The sequence below is a fragment of the Oncorhynchus nerka genome, linkage group LG20, assembly GCF_034236695.1.
Source record: "Oncorhynchus nerka isolate Pitt River linkage group LG20, Oner_Uvic_2.0, whole genome shotgun sequence".
Taxonomy (NCBI): Eukaryota; Metazoa; Chordata; class Actinopteri; order Salmoniformes; family Salmonidae; genus Oncorhynchus; species Oncorhynchus nerka.
Genome location: NC_088415.1, coordinates 58,178,336 through 58,205,929, shown reverse-complemented (window position 1 = coordinate 58,205,929; position 27,594 = coordinate 58,178,336). Strand labels below are relative to the sequence as shown.

At 42.8% G+C, this 27,594-nt stretch overlaps 2 protein-coding genes and 1 long non-coding RNA gene across 7 annotated transcripts in view; all 3 read right to left on the bottom strand.

The window, feature by feature from the left end:
- Nucleotides 1-4,255: 4,255 nt before the first annotated feature.
- Nucleotides 4,256-4,613, bottom strand: LOC135563016 (uncharacterized). The gene is made up of 2 exons (XR_010460201.1): nt 4,528-4,613; nt 4,256-4,382 (listed from the first exon to the last, which is right to left on the bottom strand). It is a non-coding gene; the product is annotated as an uncharacterized LOC135563016 (long non-coding RNA).
- A 44-nt stretch (nt 4,614-4,657) lies between these two features.
- Nucleotides 4,658-8,464, bottom strand: LOC115102873 (NADH dehydrogenase [ubiquinone] 1 alpha subcomplex subunit 13-like). Its single transcript, XM_029623279.2, has 5 exons — nt 8,306-8,464; nt 6,843-6,921; nt 6,661-6,732; nt 5,103-5,172; nt 4,658-4,906 (listed from the first exon to the last, which is right to left on the bottom strand). The coding sequence occupies exons 1-5, from the start codon at nt 8,397-8,399 to the stop codon at nt 4,787-4,789; spliced, it is 435 nt and encodes a 144-aa protein (XP_029479139.1). The 5' UTR covers nt 8,400-8,464; the 3' UTR covers nt 4,658-4,786.
- A 761-nt stretch (nt 8,465-9,225) lies between these two features.
- LOC115102871 (transcriptional repressor p66 alpha-like) overlaps nt 9,226-27,594 on the bottom strand; it is a 64,508-nt gene continuing 46,139 nt past the window's right edge. For 3 of the 5 annotated variants that reach the window (XM_065005650.1, XM_065005651.1, XM_029623271.2), the window contains 5 exons: nt 27,318-27,518; nt 14,857-15,130; nt 14,245-14,690; nt 12,193-12,424; nt 9,226-11,632 (listed from right to left, as the gene is read on the bottom strand). In XM_065005650.1, coding sequence (XP_064861722.1) covers nt 11,496-11,632; nt 12,193-12,424; nt 14,245-14,690; nt 14,857-15,130; nt 27,318-27,518 — 1,290 coding nt within the window. In that variant the 3' untranslated portion in view covers nt 9,226-11,495. The remainder of the gene's footprint in view (nt 11,633-12,192; nt 12,425-14,244; nt 14,691-14,856; nt 15,131-27,317; nt 27,519-27,594) is intronic. The other 2 variants (XM_065005652.1, XM_065005653.1) reach the window with 1 other exon arrangement.

Sequence of the window (27,594 nt, the reverse complement as noted above, 5' to 3'; positions counted from 1 at the left end):
GGAAAGCAAGATGCTTGAACCTTGGTTAGCATTCATTGATTCATAGTAGTTCCCTTACCTCTGCGGGGAGAAATGAGAGGAAAGGGAAGTCAGTTCTCTCACACTGCTGTAAAGTCCCGGTGCAGGGCAAGAATAGAGCACTTAGGGCCTTCCTCTGACACCTGGTATAGAAGTCCTGGATGGCAGGACGTTTGGCCCCAGTGATGTACTGGGCAGTACGCACTACCCTCTGCTGTCTAATCAATGGCCACTGTGAGATCAGGAGGCAAGCGTTGAACTTTCAGTGCATCCTGCTCTAATACACAGCTCTATTAACAGCATATACAATGAGTGTACAAAACATTAGGAACAATTTCCTAATATTGAGTTGCACCCCCTTCTGCCCTTAGAACAGCATCAATTCGTTGGGGCATGGGCAAAGTGTCCCACAGGGATGCTGGCCTATGTCGACTCCAATGCTTCCCACAGTTGTGTCAAGTTGGCTGGATGTCCTTTGGGTGGTGGACCATTCTTGATACACACGGGAAACCGCTGAGCGTGTAAAACCCAGCAGCGTTGCAGTTCTTGACACACTCAAACTGGTGCACCTGGCACCTACTACCATGCCCCGTTCAAAGGTACTTAAATATTTTTTCTTACCCATTCTCCCTCTGAATGACACACATACACAATGTCTCAAGGCTTTAAAATCCATCTTTAACGTGTCTCCTCCCCTTCATCTACAGTAGGGACCATCAACTAGATACAGCCGTGGGTCGATCTTTAACGTGTCTCCTCCTTTTCATCTACAGCAGGGACCATCAACTAGATACAGCCGTGGGTCGATTTTAAACGTGTCTCCTCCTCTTCATCTACAGCAGGGACCATCAACTAGATACAGCCGTGGGTCGATTTTAAGCGTGTCTCCTCCCCTTCATCTACAACAGGGACCATCAACTAGATACAGCCGTGGGTCGATTTTAAACGTGTCTCCTCCCCTTCATCTACAGCAGGGACCATCAACTAGATACAGCCGTGGGTCGATTTTTAACGTGTCTCCTCCCCTTCATCTACAGCAGGGACCATCAACTAGATACAGCCGTGGGTCGATTTTTAACGTGTCTCCTCCCCTTCATCTACAGCAGGGACCATCAACTAGATACAGCCGTGGGTCGATTTTAAACGTGTCTCCTCCCCTTCATCTACAGCAGGGACCATCAACTAGATACAGCCGTGGGTCGATCTTTAACGTGTCTCCTCCCCTTCATCTACAGTAGGGACCATCAACTAGATACAGCCGTGGGTCGATTTTAAACGTGTCTCCTCCCCTTCATCTACAGCAGGGACCATCAACTAGATACAGCTGTGGGTTGATTTTAAACGTGTCTCCTCCCCTTCATCTACAGTAGGGACCATCAACTAGATACAGCCGTGGGTCGATTTTTAACGTGTCTCCTCCCCTTCATCTACAGCAGGGACCATCAACTAGATACAGCCGTGGGTCGATTTTTAACGTGTCTCCTCCCCTTCATCTACAGTAGGGACCATCAACTAGATACAGCCGTGGGTCGATCTTTAACGTGTCTCCTCCCCTTCATCTACAGCAGGGACCATCAACTAGATACAGCCGTGGGTCAATTTTTAACGTGTCTCCTCCCCTTCATCTACAGTAGGGACCGTCAACTAGATACAGCCGTGGGTCGATCTTTAACGTGTCTCCTCCCCTTCATCTACAGTAGGGACCATCAACTAGATACAGCCGTGGGTCGATTTTTAACGTGTCTCCTCCCCTTCATCTACAGCAGGGACCATCAACTAGATACAGCCGTGGGTCGATTTTTAACGTGTCTCCTCCCCTTCATCTACAGTAGGAACCATCAACTAGATACAGCCGTGGGTCGATTTTTGTCTTGAGTGGTTGATCGGTGGCCGGAACATAATTACAAATAATTTGTATACTGTAAATTGACCGCAAGAAGCCCGAACAGATAATTGGACAAAAACATTATTTCAAACCTTGCTTACATTTGTATATGATCTCTCTATTATGCATGGAAATGCTTGTGAACAGATTTACGCTTGGGAACAGATTTACAGATTTACGCTTGGGAACAGATTTATGCTTGGGAACAGCTGAATTCCTGGTGTTCAATTGTTTTATATCCAACATTGAAAGAAACAAAAAACCTTTGAGGAGCACAGAAAACATGGGGACAAAATAAAACCCTGATCTATACGGATTGAAGTGGATTTAACAGGTGACGTCAATAAGGGATTATAGCTTTCACCTGGATAGTCTATGTCAAGGAAAGAGCAGGTGTCCTTAATGTTTTGTATACTCAGTGTATATCCATTATGAATGAGTGATGCCGGCCTCTTTGCCCCAGATTGGAAGCTGGTGATGGGTAGGGGAAATGAGGGGAGTGTGGCATGGTGGGTGGAGGGCTGGACTGCTGCAACTGGTTTCTCTAAATGGTTCTTCCTCCATAGGGAGTTTTTTCTTCATCTGATGTTACACTAAATTCTCTCTTTTATGGGATTTAGACAATTCGTTAGGAATTCTGTGAGAAAATATTTTAAACACTACTAAATTAGATTGATGGTCTGATTTAAAAGAGAACATTAAAGGCAGGTAAAGACCTCCCAACCCCTCTACTAATCCCTATGGGTCCACGGTCATCCTCAAATGTCACACATCGGAATTATTCATAACATACCATCAATCTGACACCGGTCTGTCAAAATTTTTACAAGAATATTTACATAAATACTTGTAACAGGAATGTGAGAATTTTGAGGGAATGATAGCAAATCATGTGGAAACAATATTTTTTCAGCATTGTGGGAGGAGAGAGTACTTCCTCAAACACTACACATGAAAAAACATCATCCAATGACAAGAATGCCTTAACAAGAGTAGCTACATGAGTGAGACGGTGTTCAGTCTCACCTGAGGGAGGCTTTCTGGGCATTTCCTCCAGGTCAGAACAGCTGTAGTTCATCTTCAGAATCTGTCACAAATTGGTATTTTTGTTTGTCTCGTCTCTCAAACTCACAGTGATGCACACCTGTGTGAGTGATGCCCTTTCAGGACTCAATGTGGGTGAATCTGATTAGTTCAAAGTAAACAGTCTTAACTAAGCTAAAGTAAAACACCGCTGGAATGCAAAGCAGTTGAGAGGGGTATGTGGGTGTGTGCCAGATGCAGGGAACTAGTAACCGATTTTCAAGCTCCCACCGATGAACTGGACATAACAATGAAAGCGTTGAGGCCTCTCACTCCATCTGCACATAATGAAGCAGTGTTACCAACAGCAGATAGGTGTCATCCAGAGACCGCAAGAGGCTGAAAAGAACAAGGAAAGGGCAAGTCTCTTTTCATCTGTCATAGTTTTTCTTTCAGTGTGAATGTTGAACATAGTCTGGGTGGAGTGACAAGTGTTGGCCCCCTTTGTTGAATGGGACAAAATAATTGCTGAAGACATTACCACTGAAGCAGATGTAGGATCAGCGTTTCTTGCCTCAATCTTTTTTGTTGGGTGGACATTTATTGTATTTTAAAACATACAAGCTACCTGCAGTGAAGCCGCACAACATTTACATTAAATTCAGTCATCTAGCAGACACTCCCATCCAGAGCGACCCACAGGAGCAACAGGGTCAAGCGCCCCACCTTAGGGCACGTCAACAGATCTCCAGCCAAGTCAAATCGGGGACACGAACCAGCGACCTATCGGCCACCGGCCCAAGCTCCCAACCGCTAGGCCAACCATTCAAGATTCCCCCACAGTTCCCCGAGAGCTGCCCCTTAAGCGTCCGAAAAACCTCCCCCTCCGCAGCTGTCAACATCCTGGTCCTCAAATTAAACTGGTATACTTTCCTATGTATGCTATTTTTGTTTGTCTGCCAGTTGATCTTTTATATTGGGAAGCTAGACCAGTTCCCTACCTCTTGCCCCAATCTTAACCACAACAAAACAATAAATAACATGCACAACTGACTTAAGATCAGATATGTTGGCCTGTTTGGACTGGATTTTGGTTGCAAATAGTAATGTGTAGTTGGCAGACACAGTTCTCCACATGACAGAGGCATGTATGTTCTACACAACACATTTCTATCATGCGGCTAGGCATTCTGTTATATAGAGCGCTCCTGAATAAGCTTGGTGATGGTCCTTGCCTCCACTGACCGCTGCAGTCAGGCTTCCTGTTGTAACAGGTGCCAGCACAATGAAGAGCAATTGAACATGACTGCATCTCACTGAATAGCAGGCTAAAAGGAAAACAACTTTATTTGGTTGAAATTCCCCAACAAGGCTCAAAGGAGTCTGAAGAGTAGCCTGTTTGGCACCGCTCAACAGAATCACTCCGTCCATTAGGGCTGGAAGACTGTGTTCGGGGCTGCACAGACAGCCATTGTTAATAAAGGAAATCCACATTGCATTGACAACATGTTATTCTATTGCATATTGTTATAAGGGAAGAATTCAGACTTGTGATTTGAATAGGTGCTTACATGTTGGGTAGACTACACACTTTCACTAACCTGGGGGGAAAATGAAGCAGGAACTCGATGACAACCATGTAAGCCTGGCTATAGAATACATTCAAGATCCTGGTAATCCTGTAATATTCCTTCAGTAATTCAAATAAACAAAACCGACAGAGAATCAGTATGGGGTACAGAAAAGATTACTTTAATATAGAACATTTACAAGCTGTGTGGAGTTGTGGACTCCGGTCAAAAGGGTACTGGCTGTTGCTGGTATGGTAGCTGAGGTGTACACAGTTGGACTGGGGTGCGGCTACACGTACCACAGGAAGCCAAAGCGCTTGTGGAGAAGCTCTTCACGGGGTCGAAGGTTAAACAGCTCCTCTGTGAGGGGGGCCACCCAGCGGTCTGTGTGGAAGACATTCTCGCCCACCTAGACGGAAACAAATAGGAGCTTAGTATTCATCCTCACTGTAGAATAAGCAACATTGCAGGGTTATTACCTCTTCTTGCTTTCATTTTAGTGCATATTCTAGAACATTTAGAACTACCATTTCCCGCTTCATGACAATTGACAAATAAAACAGATGTGTGTGTCTAGACTGAAATGGAATCAAGCTTCTCTTTACCTTCCAGCCGGGGACACCTTTCATTACAACTGCTTCCTCCTCCAGATTCTCCCTCAGCATCCGTAGTTGCCTAGAGACAGAAAAAAAATAATCAGCTAAATGTAGAGCTCCTAAAACAGATAATCCAGTAACTAGGTTTCTATCCAATTGACGACATATGTTCATGTGAATATTCTACATGAAGAAAATATTCACATTTTCCCAAGTGTTGTTTCCATTAAACTGACTTATTGTGGATCAATTGTTTTTTAATTGCATGATGTCGTCCACAGAAAGTGTACTTTTCCTGCTTACATTTTTTATTTAACGAATAAAAAGTTCAATGTGCTTCCCTCGTATTTTTATCTGTACTGATAATTTTGTCACAAACACTTAAATAGTACATGTGCCTACTCTGGTCTTGGCATGTTTGCGCTAGCCAATAGCACGATACAGTGCAGATATGTGCAGGTAGGCTAGCCTAAATGATGAGATTATTTCAGTGCCTTGCAAAAGTATTCATCCCCCTTGGCGTTTTTCCTATTTTGTTGCATTACAACCTGTAATTTAAATGTATTTTTATTTGGCTTTCATGTAATGGACAAACACAAAATAGTCCAAATTGGTGAAGTGAACAAAAAAAACTTGTTTCAAATAATTGAAACTGGTCAGAATTGAAGGAATGATGGATGGCACTAAATATAGGGAAATTCTTGAGGGAAACCTGTTTCAGTCTTCAAGAGATTTGAGACTGGGACAGAGGTTCACCTTCCAGCAGGACAATGACCCTAAGCATACTGCTGAAGCAACACTCGAGTGGTTTAAGGGGAAACATTTGGGTAAAAAGCTCAGTGGCTAGATATGCCAAGCTTATAGAGACATACCCCAAGAGACTTGCAGCTGTAATTGCTGCAAAAGGTGGCTCTACAAAGTATTAACTTTGGGGGGTGAATAGTTATGCACGCTCATGTTCTGGTCTTGTTTCTTGTTTGTTTCACAATAAAAAAATACTTTGCATCTTCAAAGTGGTAGGCATGTTGTGTAAATCAAATGACACAAACCCCCCAAAAATCAATTTTAATTCCAGGTTGGCAATAAAATAGGGAAAATGCCAAGTGGGTGAATACTTTCGCAAGCCACTGTATGTATTACATATATTTATATTTTTCCCAAACGGTAGTCAAGCATCGACCATCATGTCACCAGAATAAAACCCTTGATATTTATTGGACTTTCACCACCCTGTGAAGTTCATCATAACTTATTTCATCGGTAGCCTAAACTGCATCCCCGAGTTGTAAAAGATAGGCTACTTACTAACTTAGGTTTGATCACTAGTTTCTTCTTTCATCCGTGGCGCTGCTTTCCTGTGCTAGTCTACAAGTGCTGCACTATCATATCAGCTGCTTAATTAGCCATATGTACTGTAAGCCAAACAGCTGTACAGACTAATAATATGACCTAATTAGGAAAAAGAATGCTTTACTTCACTCCCTTACTCATAAAAGTAATCTGATTATGTAATGCGTTCATTGGCACATCACCTTGTTGAAGTAGCCTTTGACTCTCTCTCCCTTACCTCCGGTCCTGCTCTGCTTGCAGCAAAGGCAGAAGAGCTATCCTCGCTTCCAGCTCCTCAATCTGCAACCGCCTACAACCAGCAGAACATAACAGAAGGACATTGACCAACAATAACTCGTCACAATGATCTTAATTGGTACAATGAATCAGTGACATTAACTGGATTATGGCAATTCTTACCTCCTCTCCCTGTTCCATTTGAAGAGTCTCCAATAACCGAAACACATGACACCAACTCCAATGGTGAGCATGCTATACCCTGAAAATAAGAACGTATATTAATTGTCAGCAAGATAAGAATCACCACAACCAATTTGACCACTAATGCAAGTTACTAATCAGGTTTCCATCCAACCTTTATGCGAGTAAAGTACACATCTGATTTTTAAAAAAGTGAACAGGCCTTTTGTTGTAATGTTTGAATCACTCAAATATCACATGAATACACATTAGACATGGCAAAATGTGTAGAACTGAAGAAAATTAGCTTTAAAGCTGCAATATGTATCTTTTTGGGTGACCTGACCAAATTCACATAGAAATCTGTGTTATAGATGTTACTGGCATTGAAAGCAAGTCTAAGAAGCCGTAGATATATTTTATGTGTGCTATTTCCATGCTTCCCATGCTGAAGATTCATTTTTTTCATATTTTACTTTGTTTTGTACACCAGCTTCAAACAGCTGGTTATGGAAAACATATTTCACATTGGTTTATATTGTACAATGATTCTCTACGCTATACTAAGTAGTTTTGTCACAAACTTAAATTAGGCAAACTGTCATGAACAGTGTTTGTGCTCATAGAAATAGACAGATGGGGCACAAGATGTTCCCCAATGCTGGAAGGGAGGCCTGAGTGAAAAAGTTTGGGAACACCTGGTGTAGACTATCCTACCTGCACTGTATCTGCGAGCTGTTGGCATATGCCAATATACCAGTGGGCACACTCACCATTTCAAATTCGATGGAAACTCATTTAACTTCTATTGTTTTATTCAGTACATGTGAATTTAACCGCAAACTGTATGTTTATGTGCACTACTTCATCAAGCAAATACTTTCATCCGCAACAAGTCAATTTGATGGAAACGCTTCTCTGGTGGGAAAATAATGCACATTGTTTTTATGGTGAGTTTTGAATATTCCAATGAAAATCTTTGGAAACCTAGCTTCTACTGTTTTGTTGTTAGATCTGTTAAAATTTAACTTGGACTGATCTGTTCATTGTTTACATTATGCCATGCATGGCGCAGTACATTCAAATAAAGCCAACACAGCCCTGATTTTCAACTGACAAGGGGGAATGTACATGATGTTTCACTGATTAGACTTCACCATGAAGCTAGGCAACTGATTAGACTTCACCATGAAGCTAGGCAACTGATTAGTTTGCCAGCTAAGCTAGCAAGCTGAACCAACAAACTATAGTTGGTAGCAACTACACGTCGCTACATCGGTTTCCATATTTATAAAGTACAATAGTGGGATAATAAACATGTGAACAACTATTTAATGGTAGAATAAATAGCTAATATCACAGGCTAGCTAAAATATTGAACTTGTTAGCCACTAGCATTGGGGTAATTGTTTGACTGTAAAATGATCTCCTCAAGCCATTACAACTGTAACTAGTATACTGACCAGAAAGTCCCCGTTTCGGGAGATTTCTCTTATAGTCGACAGGGCCATAACCTCCAGAAGGAGGCATGTCCTGCTTCACCTTGGACGCCGCCATCTTCCACTCCTTCCCTTCTCCAAAACAGACCGGAGCGTGACGGTTTTGACTAAGTGGTATACAGCTACGGCCGGAAGTGACTTTTCGCAGGAGGTTACTCCTCGATCACCCACACAATGTTTTGCGTTTTGGAACACCAGAAGTGCCTTTCAGTATTGCGTTGCAGAGGCAGTTGCAGTGCGATCTGTTCTGGGTGGCGTTGCATTTATCGAATGTATACATCACATTGTATGCAAACTGCTTGACAGAAATGGTAGCAGGTGAATGTTGAATTTATGTTGCACACATATCCAGATGATGCTGCGTGCCAATTTGCACAATAACGCCTCGATCACACCGAGTGTCCAATCGCAAAAATGGTAAGCATCATCTGGATATGTGCGCAACCACATTCACCTTCTGCTACCCATTCTGCCACGCCTTCACCACATACACGTTATGCATATGTTCGACAACATACTGCCTCTGCAACGCAAATGTAGCGTTCTATTGGAAAGGTATATACTTTTGGTTAACCAAAACGCAAATTCCCTGTCTGTGTAATTGAGGAGTGAGGATATTTTGTGCAGCAGGTTAGGAGAATAAGGTTACATTAGGAAAACGTTTAGGGTTAGGTCAAATGCGATCCTAACCTGCTACGAAAAGTCACTTTCGGTCATCTGCGCGTGATACCATATTAATCTACTTCTTATCTAGCGCGACAAACCACAGGAGAATGGGCTCTTTCGCTCCCGGCCAAGCAAAAGTGTAATAGAAAATCAAGTCCTGAAAAATAATACTATGACTGGCAGAAGCAACAATTTAATGACACATTCCCACTAAATGAAATGGTTCAAATGACTTCGTATTTTTATTGGTACTTCTTGGAGCTGGGAAACATCAAACCAAACAAATTGGACAATCAGTTTCCATGAAGGGGTGGGAGGGTTACGCTATACAGTGAAGAGCCCAATCTGACCTAAGAAACAGGGTGGTTGCTGGCGGTCAGTGTTGTGTAGTGGTTCTGTGGTCCAACTTCAGTTCTTGCGCTAGGTGTCACGTTTTTCACATTTCTCAGCGATGGCATCTGAACTAGCACTGAAAATGATTTCCTAAACAATTTTGACAGCAGTAGACAGAAACCCAAACACAGATGTTAATTCATTTATAAACCACATAGCAGGCCTATGGAACTTTTACAGAAGAGAATTACAGTAGAAGAAAACAAAACTGAAAAGCGTGTATGACACTGTAGTTGAGGAAGTAAAAGGAGCCTACAGGAGCACTGTAGTAAAACCCAATTACCTCACCACAGGCCTGTCTGGGATACAAGTTATTGGTCCTGATGCCAAGCATAAACAATAAATGAGTGATTTCAATATAAGACATGTTTATTCTCTCCTCTGTCTTTTGTACATCCTCAAACTTCACCAAAAAGTTGCTGTACCTAACCAAGCTTCATGACATGGCAACCAAAAACCTGAAATGTACCTGAGCAGGTGACAATACCTGCAATGTTAACTTTTTTTCTTATCACCAGATGAGAACATTTTGTAAAATGATCTGGGATATGACTCCTGTGAGTCTAGAGTTTTGTCTTCCACTGAAACTTTGTTTGCATGTAATTCAGACAGTCTTTATTATGCCACTAGTTATCTTTACAGATATGTTATTACACATATGAAGGGGCAACTCGGGAATTAAATCATGTAAAACCAAAGCAGAGGCTACAGACAATATAATAAAGAGATCATCTCTACTTGTTCTGCATATGTAAAACATATGAAAGGAGAGAGGCTCTGTCAAACTGTAAATAGCTGAATAACATACATCTGTATGAGGCTAGTATTAATTGTTCAGTTTTTAAAACCATAACACCAAAACAGGAATTGTTCATTTATACATCAGTCCCAAAAAATAACCAATAACTTACTGTAAATACCCCAACAAATCTAAATCAACCGTTTGAGTTTATACACTGAAAACATCACTGCTCAGTTTTTCTTTAAAATGAGAATTTTCCTTTTCTATAAGCAAATAGCATGTTATAGAAAGGTCTAGACACTTTTTTTCCCCAGTTTCACTTGTTTTGAGAAACTTACCCCAAACAGCCATTCACCCTCGTTGTGCCATACGGGGGGCTCTGAAAAGACATGAACAAATGCTCCAAAAACACCCTTTTAGAGACTGAAATGCTCTGTTGTGATGCAGGTCTTTAGATGTTGTACAAAATGGAATATAACGTTGCGGAATAAGTTTGGAATGACACAATTGCATGTGTACAACATCTAAAGACCTGCGTCACTATACTGAGAGCGTTTCTGTATTTAGGTGTTTTTGGAGCGTTTGTTCATGTTTTTTTCAGAGCCCCCGTACTGGACAATGAACATGAGGAAGTGAATTGTTGGTTCAGGTAAGTACAATTTTTTTTAAAGGGAAATCGCAGAAAGTGTGTGGACCCTTCTATAACATGCAATTTACATCAAAAATAGAGATTTGGTTATAAAAAGCTAACTTTTCAGTTAAAGAGGATGTTTATTGATCATATTTTTTGTCTTTTATATTTTTTGAGGGGTACTCTTGAATATAAGGCAAACAGTTCAACTAGTCAGTCATTTAATCTTGAACACACCTCGACAGTTTGTCTGCATCCCTTTGCTGAGTCTGTGATGACAAAAGGGCAATCAGCTCATTGTGCCGTCCAATAGGTAAAGCTCCATACATCGTTTTCATGGTCGGATATCAACGCACAGTTGGCAGAACGCCGTCTCATGAGTTCTTGATAGAAAAGCAGCCTTCTCAAACCATCATGAACTCGCAGACATCATGGCTGACGAACATATGGAAGGAAGCCCTTTAGGCACGTGTATTTCTTTCCTTCCGAGTAAATCGCTGTTTATGCACACTGACCAAACATCGGTGAACTTCAGAACAAACAATAGACATGAAAAATAACATAAGAGAAACAAAAACACTCTGCAAAAAAAAAAAGAAAAAGAAAGGAGAATGCTTCTCCTCAAAAGTTTGAAGACTGCGTTTCCTTAACTGTAAATTGCATTGTTTGCGTTGACAACAGTAGCTATTGGTAAAAGGTTATTGATAATGAGTATGAGATGATTATTTCCACGTGTTAGCTGTCTGGGAGATGGAGCGCGAGGGGATCATGTCCAGGAGGTACTCTCTCTGGCGGGCGTCCACTGTGGACGAGGTCTTATGGACTGGCAGGCTGGGGTTCACATAGGCCATGGTCACACCTGGAGAGAAAGAGGGGAGAGGGGTCAGTCTCTGAATGGGAGGGTGCACTGAGCAGAATAAAAAACACACACACACACATAACATTGATATCATAGCAGGGAAATCATGGACCAACTCTACTATTGGGGAGGTGAGCTAGCCAGGGAGTCAAAGGAGAATGCCAGCCACCAGAGGGACTGAAGCAGAGAGAAGGAAACAGAGCATTGGGGACACAAAGAGCAGTCAGATGCCTAGTCAAAAAAAACAATCCCTGGCATCTATTGTGATCCATCTAACCCTCTGATGGGCGTAAAGGAGCCATATTGTGATCCATCTAACCCTCTGATGGGCGTAAAGGAGCCATATTGTGATCCATCTAACCCTCTGATGGGCGTAAAGGAGCCATATTGTGATCCATCTAACCCTCTGATGGGCGTAAAGGAGCCATATTGTGATCCATCTAACCCTCTGATGGGCGTAAAGTAGCTATATTGCTTAAATGCTTGTACTTATTTTCATTATTTTCATTGGGGCAGTGAGGTGTGGTGGTGGGTTGGAGTCCGAGACGGTATTAGTCTACCTGTGTTGATGTTGTTCTGCTTCCTCCATGCAGTGGCTTGGGCGCTACCACTGCTGCTGTTCCCACTGGAGCTGCCCTTTGAACCCTGGGCAGCCGAGCGCACATGGGCATGCTTACCTGGCCGGCTGACCAAGCCTGCAGCGGCCACTGCACTCTGCAGCTGAGAGGAGGAGAAAGAGTGGGACACTCCCCTCACCCCCACAGACGGGACACCGCCACGGGAGAGCTGGCCCTGAGGTGGAAGGGAGGGGGGGAGAATGAAAAAGAAGATTGAGTGACAAGAACATACAACACAAGCCAAGGGAACCATTGGGCTGTTGCAGATGGGGAGGTTCAAGTCCCTAGTGAGACACCATGGTAGAATGTAGGGATGTACTGCAAGAGGAAATGGTACAATGCTGATCTAATGGGAAAGATGGGGTGACCTGTGGCTGCATGTTGGAATGAATGAGTGATGGGATAACTACATACACACATGCACAGTGGAAAGGTTTGAGGTCCTCTAATCAGGGGTGCGTTGAGTTATGTGTGTTTTGTGTTTTCGTTTCACGCTGTGAGCGAAGGGTGTGCTGATCCTGGTGGTTATGGGTGCACTTGCTTCCATGCCTGCCCGGGCGTCGGCGGGTCTTGGTCCTTCCCGCCCTTGGAAAAGCATCTCAGGCCGGGTGGGGGCGAGCGTAACCACTGATCAGAACACCCACTGATGGGAGCAGCCATTTGTATTGATGTTGTATTGTAGTTGTTCAAAATATTAAAAAGGGAACCATATGTAAGTGAATATTATAACCGTCTATATCTAATTGAATGTGACAGGACCTGTAGTCATTGAATGTGACAGGACCTGTAGTAATTGAATGTGACAGGACCTGTAGTCATTGAATGTGACAGGACCTGGAGTCATTGAATGTGACAGGACCTGGAGTAATTGAATGTGACAGGACCTGTAGTAATTGAATGTGACAGGACCTGTAGTCATTGAATGTGACAGGACCTGTAGTCATTGAATGTGACAGGGCCTGTAGTCATTGAATGTGACAGGACCTGTAGTAATTGAATGTGACAGGACCTGTAGTAATTGAATGTGACAGGACCTGTAGTCATTGGATGTGACAGGACCTGTAGTCATTGAATGTGACAGGACCTGTAGTCATTGAATGTGACAGGACCTGTAGTCATTGAATGTGACAGGGCCTGTAGTCATTGAATGTGACAGGACCTGTAGTAATTGAATGTGACAGGACCTGTAGTCATCGAATGTGACAGGACCTGTAGTCATCGAATGTGACAGGACCTGTAGTAATTGAATGTGACAGGACCTGTAGTCATTGAATGTGACAGGGCCTGTAGTCATTGAATGTGACAGGGCCTGTAGTCATTGAATGTGACAGGGCCTGTAGTCATTGAATGTGACAGGGCCTGTAGTCATTGAATGTGACAGGGCCTGTAGTCATTGAATGTGACAGGGCCTGTAGTCATTGAATGTGACAGGACCTGTAGTAATTGAATGTGACAGGGCCTGTAGTCATTGAATGTGACAGGGCCTGTAGTAATTGAATGTGACAGGGCCTGTAGTCATTGAATGTGACAGGACCTGTAGTCATTGAATGTGACAGGACCTGTAGTCATTGAATGTGACAGGGCCTGTAGTAATTGAATGTGACAGGACCTGTAGTCATTGAATGTGACAGGGCCTGTAGTAATTGAATGTGACAGGGCCTGGAGTAATTGAATGTGACAGGACCTGTAGTAATTGAATGTGACAGGACCTGTAGTAATTGAATGTGACAGGACCTGTAGTCATTGAATGTGACAGGACCTGTAGTCATTGAATGTGACAGGACCTGTAGTCATTGAATGTGACAGGGCCTGTAGTAATTGAATGTGACAGGGCCTGGAGTAATTGAATGTGACAGGACCTGTAGTAATTGAATGTGACAGGGCCTGTAGTAATTGAATGTGACAGGACCTGTAGTAATTGAATGTGACAGGGCCTGGAGTGGCACAGGTGATGTGACAGTTTCAGGGAACTGCGGAGTAGTGCGTCACCCCTACCTGTTTGATGTTGGTTGAGTGGTGGCGTGCAATGCTCTGTCCTCTGTTGTGCTGTTGGTGATGGTGATGCAGAGAGGAGGCCCTAGCCTGGGCCTGGGCCTGTTTCAGTTGCTGGGACACTAGATGCTCCGCCTTCACCGACGGAGAGGTGGATGAGGAGGAGAAAGAGGAGGAGGGGGTGTGAGAGACGGGGGCGGCAGCCTGCTGGAGGATCTGCTGCTCTATCTCCTGTTCCTGCTGCAGGGCCTTGACAAACGCAGCCTTCAGCCTATTGGTGTGCTCGGCCTTCAGGGCCTTCTTCTGATTGGAGGACATGCAATCGGCACAGAGGATGGTCCCGCCCTTGGCCTTGTCTTGCCTCCAACGGCAGGTAAAATCGGTGCTGCACTGGGTGCAGGTGAAGGGCTCTTTGATGGAGGGCTTGACCGGGGGCTTCCCTGTTTTAGCTGGAGAAGACAAAAAGGAGAGCGCAGCAGGGGGAGGGGTGAGTAAGGAAGTGATATTATTGTGTAAATTAATTGTATGTAATATGATGGAATACTGTATGTAGTGTTTGCACCTCTGATAGCATAGTGTTATATAGTGTTTACACAAGCATAATATGTATAGTACCTCTCATCATGGAGTCCAGCAGGTTCTGCACCACATCCTCCAGGCCCACCAGGTAGATGAACTCGTTGTTGGCTGCCGAGGGCAGGAAGTTTAGCTCTGGGGTGGGAGGTTTGGGAGGAGGGATCTCCAGAAGGGTCTTCTCCAGCTGCTTACGCAGGGCTTGCTTAGCTGCGGCCTGACAGGCAGCAGGAGAGTCGTTCACGTTGACCACAGACACACTGCTGTTTCCAGACTGGGAGGTCATAGAAGGAACCTTCACGTTAGTTGCGGAGGCCTGGGAGAGAGAGGAATGAGAAGGGGTTGAGAGGGAGAAAGAAGGGGGTAAGATCTTTTTATTTAACCTTCATTTAAGCGAGCAAGTCAGTTAAGAACAAATTCTTATTTACAATGACAGCCTCCCCCGGCCAAACCCGAACGACGCTGGGCCAATTGTGCGCCTCCCTATGGTACTCCCAATCGCGGCCGGTTGTGATACAGCCCGGGATCGTCCCCGGGTCTGTAGTAGCGCCTCTAGCACTGCGATGCAGTGCCTTAGACCGCTGCGCCACTCCGGAGACAAGTGGGGAGAGGTGTCCAGTTGAGGTTGTCATGCAAATACAGCATGACAGATCAGATTCATTAAAACTGTGTCACATTCAGGGGGAAAGGGTAGCTGAGTTCGAGTGGTTCAATATGTCTGAAACATGAATGCAATTGGGTTGATGAATCAAATCTGCAAGTCTCCATCGCACCACTCTATGCTTCTGCACAAGCTAGCTGGCTACAGTTTGAATGCCCACTGCAGGGAGGCCAGAAAAGGTGCAACAGTATTGAGTGGCTAGCTAGCTAATTAGAAATTGCTAAAAGTATAAACGCAAAACGTTATTTTGTGCAATATGCTGATATCATAGACAGTAGGTTGAGACGTGATAAATATTGTTCTGACTTGCTACATGACATACACAAGGACTGTATCTTGCCAGCAAGCTCGCGCCAGCAATGAAAAAGTTCAGGTGACATCATGCTATGAGTTTATTAAATGCATTGCGTGTGTGTTCTAATTTATAATTTATATAAATGATCATATTTGAGGTGAATTTACCATAACCACTTTGGACCATCCTGTTCGGTGAAAAGAAATAGAGATGGGTAGTTCTGCCATTTTTAAGATTAGTCAAGTGTGAACCACGTCTAGTGAGCATCAGCTGATCAAAACCAGAATGTTGCAAAAAACTTCATGCATTTAATCTTTCATGAACAAGATCCATTTTCACACCCCAAAAATGTTTGTATTTCCCCCCATTAGTCCACTGACACAGTTCTAAACTGTTTGTACTTTCCCCCCATTAGTCCACTGATACAGTTCTAAAATGTTTGTATTTCCCCCCATTAGTCCACTGATACAGTTCTAAAATGTTTGTATTTTCCCCTATTAGTCCACTGATACAGTTCTAAAATGTTTGTATTTTCCCCCCATTAGTCCACTGATACAGTTCTAAAATGTTTGTATTTTCCCCCATTAGTCCACTGATACAGTTCTAAAATGTTTGTATTTTCCCCCATTAGTCCACTGATACAGTTCTAAAATGTTTGTATTTTTCCCCTATTAGTCCACTGATACAGTTCTAAAATGTTTGTATTTTCCCCCCATTAGTCCACTGATACAGTTCTAAAATGTTTGTATTTCCCCCCATTAGTCCACTGATACAGTTCTAAAATGTTTGTATTTCCCCCCATTAGTCCACTGATACAGTTCTAAAATGTTTGTATTTCCCCCCATTAGTCCACTGATACAGTTCTAAAATGTTTGTATTTCCCCCCATTAGTCCACTGATACAGTTCTAAAATGTTTGTATTTTCCCCCATTAGTCCACTGATACAGTTCTAAAATGTTTGTATTTTCCCCCATTAGTCCACTGATACAGTTCTAAAATGTTTTGCATGTCAGAAGTCAAGTTTTCAAGATATTGAACTTTCAAGAACAAAAGTGGCACCTGGCACGTCATCAGTACTTTAGTCCTCTATAACATTTTACGTTATGGAGTTTAAAAAGTTTTACTTTAATATTTAAAGCAAAGCAGTTTAATATAGTCAAAGTAAAATAATTGGTCTGATTACTTTGATAGACTACTTTCTCAAACGTTATAACTTTGAATTGTGGGGCAGTTAGATCACAAAAATGTCGAAACAACAATTGAAAGAAGAAAGACAAAGTGATCTTCTGTCAGAAGATGGCAATAAAGGGCACGTTGTGGACAACACCCGTAGGAAAGCAAAGCAACTGAATCAGATTCATGCTGTGGGTTTCAGATAAATAGATACACGATACACTTTTGTAAAGCGTTCAGTGTAAATTAAGTTTGATTTTAGTTGAATGATGATGTAATGATTAGAACGTTTTAGGTTATTATTTGGGGAGAGAAATATGATGGTGCATCTAGTGATGACAGCTCTTTAAAAGTATTTTTGTGTTAGTTGAAGAACTATGTAGAATAGGTTTGTATGTAGACTTACTGATAACTAGCTATAATTCTATCTAATAAATAACCTCTCACAATTACTGAACCACACAACTCCTGACCACTTCCACACAACTACTGACCAAAACCACTGACCACACAACTACTAACCACAAACGCACTACTACTGATCACAAACACACTACCACTGACCACACACTACCACAAACACACTACTACTGACCACAAACACACTACCATGACCAGAAACACACTACCACTGACCACAAACACACTACCACTGACCACAAACACACTACTACTGACCACAAACACACTACCACTGACCAGAAACACACTACCACTGACCACAAACACACTACTACTGACCACAAACACACAACTACTGACCACAAACACACTACTACTGACCACACATCTAATCACCATAACTACTGACCACAACCACACAACTACTGACCACACATCTAATCACCATAACTACTGACCACAACCACACAACTACTGACCACAACTACACAACTACTGACCACAAACACACTACTACTGACCACACATCTAATCACCACAACTACTGACCACACAACCACTACCGACCACTTCCACACAACTACTGACCAAAACCACTGACCACACAACTACTGAACCACAAAACTATTAACCAAAACGACTTACCACAACCACATCTACTGACCACAAACACACTACTACTGACCAAAACCACTGACCACACAACTACTGACCCAACAACTACTGACCAAAACCACTGACCACACAACTACTGAACCACAACCACACAACTACTGACCACAACCACACAACTACTGACCACAAACACACTACTACTGACCACAAACACCCTACTACTGACCACAAACACCCTACTACTGACCACAAATACCCTACTACTGACCACAACCACACAACCACTGACCACAACCACTGACCACAAACACACTACTACTGACCACAAACACACAACTTCTGACCACACAACCACTGACCACAAACACACTACTACTGACCACAAACACACTACTACTGACCACACATCTAATCACCACAACCACTGACCACAACCACACAACTACTGACCACACATCTACTACCGACCACTTCCACACAACTACTGACCAAAACCACTGACCACACAACTACTGACCCAACAACTACTGACCAAAACCACTGACCACACAACTACTGAACCACAAAACTACTGACCCAACAACTACTGACCAAACCCAAACAACTACTGACCACAACCACACAACTACTGACCACAACCACACAACTACTGATCACAAACACAATACTACTGACCACAACCACACAACTACTGACCACAAACACACAACTACTGACCACACAACTACTACCGACCACTTCCACACAACTACTGACCAAAACCACTGACCACACAACTACTGAACCACACAACTACTGACCACAACCACACAACTACTGATCACAAACACAATACTACTGACCACAAACACACTACTACTGACCACACATCTAATCACCACAACTACTGACCACACAACCACTACCGAACACTTCCACACAACTACTGACCAAAACCACTGACCACACAACTACTGAACCACAAAACTATTAACCAAAATGACTTACCACAACCACATCTACTGACCACAAACACACTACTACTGACCAAAACCACTGACCACACAACTACTGACCCAACAACTACTGACCAAAACCACTGACCACACAACTACTGAACCACAACCACACAACTACTGACCACAACCACACAACTACTGACCACAAACACCCTACTACTGACCACAAACACCCTACTACTGACCACAAACACCCTACTACTGACCACAAACACCCTACTACTGACCACAACCACACAACCACTGACCACAACCACTGACCACAAACACACTACTACTGACCACAAACACACAACTTCTGACCACACAACCACTGACCACAAACACACTACTACTGACCACAAACACACTACTACTGACCACACATCTAATCACCACAACCACTGACCACAACCACACGACTACTGACCACACATCTACTACCGACCACTTCCACACAACTACTGACCAAAACCACTGACCACACAACTACTGACCCAACAACTACTGACCAAAACCACACAACTACTGACCACAACCACACAACTACTGATCACAAACACAATACTACTGACCACAACCACACAACTACTGACCACAAACACACAACTACTGACCAAAACCACTGACCACACAACTACTGAACCACACAACTACTGACCACAACCACACAACTACTGATCACAAACACAATACTACTGACCACAAACACACTACTACTGACCACACAACTAATCACCACAACTACTGACCACACAACCACTGACCACAAAACTACTGACCACACAACTACTACCAACCACTTCCATACAACTACTGACCAAAACCACTGACCACACAACTACTGAACCACAAAACTATTAACCAAAACTACTTACCACAACCACACAACTACTGACCACAAACACACTACTACTGACCACAACCACACTACCACTGACCCCACAATTACTGACCACACAACTACTGACCACAAAACTGACCACAACCACAACTACTGAACCACACACCTACTTACCAAAACTACTTACCACAACCACACAACTACTGACCACAAACACACTACTACTGACCACAACCACACTACCACTGACCCCACAATTACTGACCACAAAACTGACCACAACCGCAACTACTGACCACAAATACAAAACTAATGACCTTAACAAAATACATTTAAACTCAGTTTTTCACAATTCCTGACATTTAATCCTAGTAAAAATTCCCTGTCTTAGGTCAGTTAGGATCACCACTTTATTTTAAGAATGTGAAATGTCAGAATAATAGTAGAGAGAATGAATTATTTCAGCTTTTATTTCTTTCATCACATTCCCAGTGGGTCAGAAGTTTACATACAGTGACATGAGCTGATCACGCGCTCTCACGTGAGAGCGACCTGCGTTCCTTTGCATTTCTACAGACAAAGGAATTGTCCGGTTGAAACATTATTGAAGATTGATTCTATACTTCGTTTGACATGTTTCTACGAACTGTAATATGACATTTCGTCTGAACTTTCGCCTGGACTTGCCCGCGCCTCGTGAGTTTGGGTTGTGTACTAAACACACTAACAAAAAGGAGGTATTGGACATAAATTGACTTTTTTGAACAAATCAAACATTTATTGTGGAACTGGGATTCCTGGGAGTGCATTCTGATGAAGATCATCAAAGGTAAGTGAATACTTGTTTTGGTCTCTGAGCACTGTACTCTATTGCATGGTGTGCTTTTTCCGTAAAGCTTTTTTGAAGGAGAAGTGTATCTTAAGTTCCATGCATAACACTTGTATTTTCATCACCATTTATGATGAGTATTTCTGTAAATTGATGTGGCTCTCTGCAAAATCACCAGATGTTTTGGAAGCAAAACATTACTGAACATAACGTGCCAATGTAAACTGAGATTTTTGGATATAAATATGAACTTTATCGAACAAAACATACATGTATTGTGTAACATGAAGTCCTATGAGTGTCATCTGATGAAGATCATCAAAGATTAGTGATGAATTTTCTCTCTATTTCTGCTTTTTGTGACTCCTCTCTTTGGCTGGAAAAATAGCTGTGTTTTTCTGTGACTAGGTGCAGACCTAACATAATCGTTTGGTGTGCTTTCGTCGTGTGCTTTTTGAAAACGGACACTGTGGTGGGATTAACAACAAGTTTATCTTTAAAATGGTGTAAAATACTTGTATGTTTGAGGAATTTTAATTATGAGTTTGAGTTTATTTTATTTTTACAGGGACTGCACATTAATCAACGTTTCAGTAAAAGTGATGGTTTTAGCCAGCCGGCAAATTTTCAACCGCTGTCCCTGGGCAGGTTATTAAAAACAATTACAATACAGACAATCATTGAGCAGTGAGCACACGCAGAGCATCATAGGACAAGCAAGACATAGCATACAGACAGAGCAACATAGGACAAGCAAGACGTAGCATAGAGACAGAGCAACATAGAACAAAAAGCAGCAAGACAAAGTTCATAAAAGCAACAAAGTGTTTCCACACAAGCTACAGACAACAGACAACATGGAAGGTGGCAATACACAGCTAGGGATTATGTTCACAAATCTGATTGACCTTTAGCCATGTCTTCATGCATTTTGTGAAAGTGTGATATGTGGTGCAGTTATGTGTGTCTGATGGCAGTGTATTCCAGACATGGGAAGCTCTCACAGAGAAAGCGGATTTACTAAAGTTGGTTTTCCTTAAGGGAACTATACAGTCACCTCTCATGGCAGACCTTGTGGATCTGCTGCCATATGTTTGGGTTTTCTGTTTAACAAAAATACTGAGTGGAGGGGGAGCCAGGCCATTTAGGATCTTAAATACAAGACATGCGTCGGTGTATTGCACAAGATTTTCCCAACTCAGGAGCTCATGCTTTCTGAGGATGTAACAGGGATGATGGCTATTGGGCTTCCTATAAAATCACTTTGAGAGCCTGTTTGTAGACAGACTGAATAGGTTTTAATGTTGTACAGCAGAGGTAGCAAGTTTTGCTACCTCTGTAGTCAAACAATTTCGTATAAATCGGAAATTAGCTAGGTTGAATTTGGTTATCTGAATGACCTTTTTCACCTGCTTTTTAAAAGAGAGGTTGGAATCAAGTATGATGCTAAGAGTGGGCGACAGCTCATTGCTCACTCTGACACACTGAGTTCTGCCTTCAAGGTATGATTTCATCCATCTCAAGGCATCGGGGGAAAAGTTGAACTTGGACAATTTTGTGATGAGAATTTCATGGTTAACAGTATCAAAAGCCTTCCTTAGGTCCAGAAACACAGCCCCAACAACGCCCCCTTTGTCCATCTTGGACTTCACATTTTCCAGAAGAAAGCAGTTGGCCGTTTCTGTGGAGTGTTTCACTCTGAAGCCAAACTGCATGGAGTGTAATGTGAAGGGGCTGTTGTTGAGGTGGGCAATCAGTTTTTCTGCTATACACTTTTCAACAACCTTCAACACCACAGGTAGTAAGTACTAATGGGCCTGTAGTTACTCACGTCAGCAGGGTCGCCCGATTTAAAGATGGCCGTTATTATGGCCAACTTCCATACCCTTGGAAACACCCCGAGACCAATAGATGTGTTGGTGACCTTAGTAATGTGGCCAATGAGTGACTCTTTGTAGTTTTTAAAGAAAGGTCCAGCCCAAACACATCTTTGGCTTTAGAGTTCTTTAGTGAGCTAATCACCTTGTTCACCTTTGACTCAGAAACCTCCCTTATGATGAAGACAGGTTGAGTGTCATTTACTAGCACTGAGATTTCTGTTGTTTTGAATTTTGCGCCCTGCACTGTCACTGGCTGTTGTCATATCGATCCTGTTAGCGGGATCTAAGCCATAAGAAGTTTAAAGAGCTGTCATCTCTAGATGCCCCATCATTATTCCCAAATAATAGCCTACAACTTTCTAATGATTACATTATCATTCAACTAAAATCAAACTGAATGTTTTACAAAAAGTAAATTGTGCATCTATTTCTCTGAAACCCACAGCATGAATGATTGAGTTACTTTGCTTTCCCAAGAGCGCTGTCCACATGATCCTGCTTTTTATTCCCATCTTCTGACAGAATATCTTTCAGTTTTCACACACAACGGTAGTTTAGACATTTTTGTGATTGAACTGCCCCCCATCCAAAGTAATACGGTTGATAGTGTGGTCTATCAAAGTAATCAGACCAATTACCAATTTACTACATTTAACTTTGACAATATCTGACTGCTTGGCTTAACTAAAACACTAAAACTTTCTTCCATTACCACAAAAACACTTTTAAAAGAGTTAAAAGAGTTAAAGCATGTCCCACCAATTGTACTTCATGTACAATTACCATGTAGTTATTATTATTTTTAGGATCACTACTCCTCTTATTCCATTTAAATTAGAAACGCCATTCAAACTTTAAAACGTACAGACCTGTCTGGAATAGTGTGCTTGCACACAACTTTTTGATACCATCTATACTTATTAAACTACTAAAAACTTCATCCACTCTTATGGGATTTCTTCAATATTCTAAAGCTTCCATTGTGACATCATGACTTCCAACATTCCATTCGCTGTGAATGCAATAATGTCAATTTGGACACAGATCAGAACTTTGACCACTTTCCCAACAAGTTAGACAAAAGGCATTGGAAATCTTCCTCTAATTCTCTTCCATTCAAATCTAAAATTGTAACAAAAATATATCATATAGCTATTTTACTAACCAGGTCAATTACATTTCCTCTAACTTTTTATATATATAAAAAAAAAACGGACATTTGACCACTTTCCGAACAAATTAGACAAATATGTATGCATCTTGTTCTACTTCACTGCTATTCAAATCTGGAATCAGAACATAATTATTTTCTACCAATCAAAAGTTACAGCTGTTTGTCAGTGTTTAGACTGATGAAAACTTGCTAGCTAACGCCAGTTAACAGCACTCTCATGTCTCGTCATTGAGCAGCACAAACGGAGCCATTGTTATGGATACCAATGCATTTCAATGGCACAAAAGGGCCATAGACTAGAATGTAAAAACAAAAATCACAAATTCTAGTCCTCTCCTCTTTCACCATCATAGCTATCAACTCCAAACCAACATTGAGATGTTAATACAGATGCTACTTAGATTAGTATCAAAATCTTTTGACAACCAACTCAGCAAAACAAGAAACATCCCTGTCTTTCAAAGATAATTCGTAAATAACTTCACAGATCTTCATTGTAAAGGGTTTAAACACTGTTTCCCATGCTTGTTCAATGAACCATAAACAATTAATGAACATGCAAATGTGGAACGGTCGTTAAGACACTCACAGCTTACAGACAGTAGGCAATTAAGGTCACAGTCATGAAAACTTAGGACACTCAAGAGGCCTTTCTACTGACTCACCAAAAGAAAGATGCCCAGGCTCCCTGCTCATCTGCGTGAATGTGCCTTACATGGAACCCAAACCAGCTGCGCGCGAGCGCCATTGGGCATAAATGTTTTTTGTCCCCCCACACCAAACGTGATGACAACACGCAGGTTAAAATATCAAAACAAACTCTGAACCAATTATATTAATTTATTTGAAATTTTTGGCCTCCCGGGTGGCGCAATGGTCTAGGGCACTGCATTGCTAGCTGTGCAACCAGAGACTCTGGGTTCGCGCCCAGGCTCTGTCGCAGCCGGCCGCGACCCGGTCCGTGGGGCGATGCACAATTGGCCTAGTGTCGTCCGGGTTAGGGAGGGTGTGGCCGGTAGGGAAATCCTTGTCTCATCGCACACCAGCGACTCCTGTGGCGGGCCGGGCACAGTGCGCGCTAACCAAGGTTGCCAGGTGCACGGTGTTTCCTCCGACACATTGGTGCAGCTGGCTTCCGGGTTGGATGCGCGCTGTGTTAAGAAGCAGTGCTGCTTGGCTTGGTTGGGTTGTGTTTCGGAGGACGCATGGCTTTCGACCTTCGTCTCTCCCGAGCCCGTACGGGAGTTGTAGCGATAAGATAGTAACTACTAACAATTGTATACCACGAAATTGGGGAGAAAAGGGGGGAAAATTTAAAAAAGAATATATATATATATATATATATTATATTAATTTGGGGACAGGTCAAAAAATATTAAACATGTCTAACAATTTAGCTAGTTAGCTTGCACTTGCTAGCTAATTTGTCCAATTTAGCTAGCTTGCTGTTGGCAACTTTCATCAATTAGCTGCATTACCGTCACTGACCTCATTCGTCTTTCAGTCACCCACGTGGGTATAACCAATGAGGAGATGGGTACCTGCTTCTATAAACCAATGAGGAGATGTGAGAGACAGGACCTCGACCTGCGTCAGAAATAGAACTGATTTCTATTTTAGCCCTTGGCAACGCAGACGCACGCGACATGAGCGGTGTGGTCAGCCTGTTGTTAGGCATGCTGCAAGGAGGTATGAGGACTGCAGATGTGGCCAGGGCAATCAATTGCAATGTCCGTACTGTGAGATGCCTAAGACAGAGCTACAGGGAGACAGAAAGGACAGCTGATGGTCCTCGCAGTGGCAGACCACGTGTAACAACACCTGCACAGGATTGGTACATCCGAACATCACACCTGCGGGACAGGTACAAGATGGCAACTACAATTGCCCGAGTTACACCAGGAATGCACAATCCCGCCATCAGTGCTCAGACTGTCCGCAATAGGCTGAGAGAGGCCCGTTGTAGGCCTGTTGCAAGGCAGGTCCTCACTAGACGACGTCGCCTATAGGCACAAACCCACTGTCGCTGGACCAGACAGGACTGGCAAAAAGTGCTCTTCACTGACGAGTCGTGGTTTTGTCTCACCAGGGTTGATGGTCGGATTTGCGTTTATCGTCAAAGGAATGAGTGTTACATCGATTTGGAGGTGGAGGGTCCGTCATGGTCTGGGGCGTTGTGTCACAGCATTATCGGACTGAGCTTGTTGTCATTGCAGGCAATCTCAACGCTGTGCGTTACAGGGAAGACATCCTCCTCCCTCATGTGGTACCCTTCCTGCAGGCTCATCCTGACATGACCCTCCAGCATGACAGTGCCACCAGCCAAACTGCTCGTTCTGAGCGTGATTTCCTGCAAAGACAGAAATGTCAGTGTTCTGCCACGGCCAGTGACGAGCCCGGATCTCAATCCCTTTGACCACGTCTGGGACCAGATGGATCGGAGTTTGAGGGCTAGGGCCATTCCCCCCAGAAATGTCTGGGAACTTGCAGGTGCCTTGATGGAAGAGTGGGGTAACATCTCACAGCAAGAACTGGCAAATCTGGTGCAGTCCATGAGATGCACTGCAGTACTTAATGCAGCTGGTGGCCACACCAGATACTGACTGTTACTTTTGATTTTGACCCCCCCTTTGTTCAGGGACACATTATTCCATTTATGTTAGTCACATGTCTGTGGAACTTGTTCAGTTTATGTCTCAGTTGTTGAATATTATGTTCATACAAATACTTACACATGTTAAGTTTGCTGAAAATAAACGCAGTTGACAGTCAGAGGACGTTTCTTCTTTTGCGGAGTTTATATATACTTTTGGAACTATAACCATTTAAACACAGCAGACATTGTGGCTTTGAATGAGAACCATAGGAATACAAATGGTTCTGCTCCTTGGCCAATGAAGCTACAAGACAAACTTCAAAACATTCAGGCTACGCAAACTTCAAGTTCTTTAGAATCTTTATCAACTACCTACATAACCATTTGCATAAATTAGCATAAAGTAACATACCAACAGTAACTCTTGAACCTTTCAAGCTAGATACACCAAACCAACTTGCACATGTTCTGGCTATCATAACTTCAAATTCTTTAAAGCGTTAATCAACTATAACTGTATACATTAGCATAAAAATGTCCCACCAACAGTAGATTAAAGGCAGCCCCCCGTACCTCTCTGATTCAGAGGGGTTGGATTAAATGCGGAAGACACAGTTGGTCAACTGACTAGGTATCCCTCTTTCCCTTTCCTAACTCTTGAACTGTTCAAGCTGGAGACACCAAAGCAATTTTCACACGTTCAGGCTATTCTATCCACTGCCACAAAAATACTGAAGGAAGTCACAATTTTTATTAATGGAAAAAACCATCTAGTTGTTATTATTATCAACACTAACGTGATGCCCTTAAAAGGGGCAGTGTACAATTTTAGGAAAATAGTGCTTTTAAATCATGTAGAAACCTAATATTCCACAAATTAGTTTTTAATTTGAATCACAGGTATTTATATCAACATTTTAGGTTTTTATGATAAACAAATGTCTTTACAGGGTTACACATTAGGTGAGGGCACAACATGTGCTTCAGAAGTAGCTAGAATTCATATAGGCTGTATTTGAATCGAATTAAAAAAAATAGAGCCCTGCCTCTGCCCCACCTGTGAGATGTTGACCAGCAGGCTGGCATTGTTGACGTTTCCCACCCTGATGAGGCCTCTCTGGGCCTGGGGGCCGGGTACGTTGGCCCTGGAGGCCAGCAGCAGGGGAGGGGGGCCAGAGCCTCCAGAGCCAGACCCTGACAGTTGCTGCTGTTGCTGCTGCCGGAGAGACTGGATCTGCTGAGGAGACACAGCAATTGGCTACAAAAGGGGGTCAGGGGAGAGATTGGACCGAGGAGGAGAAGAGGGACAGGGCAGGCATAAAGAGGGCCAACAT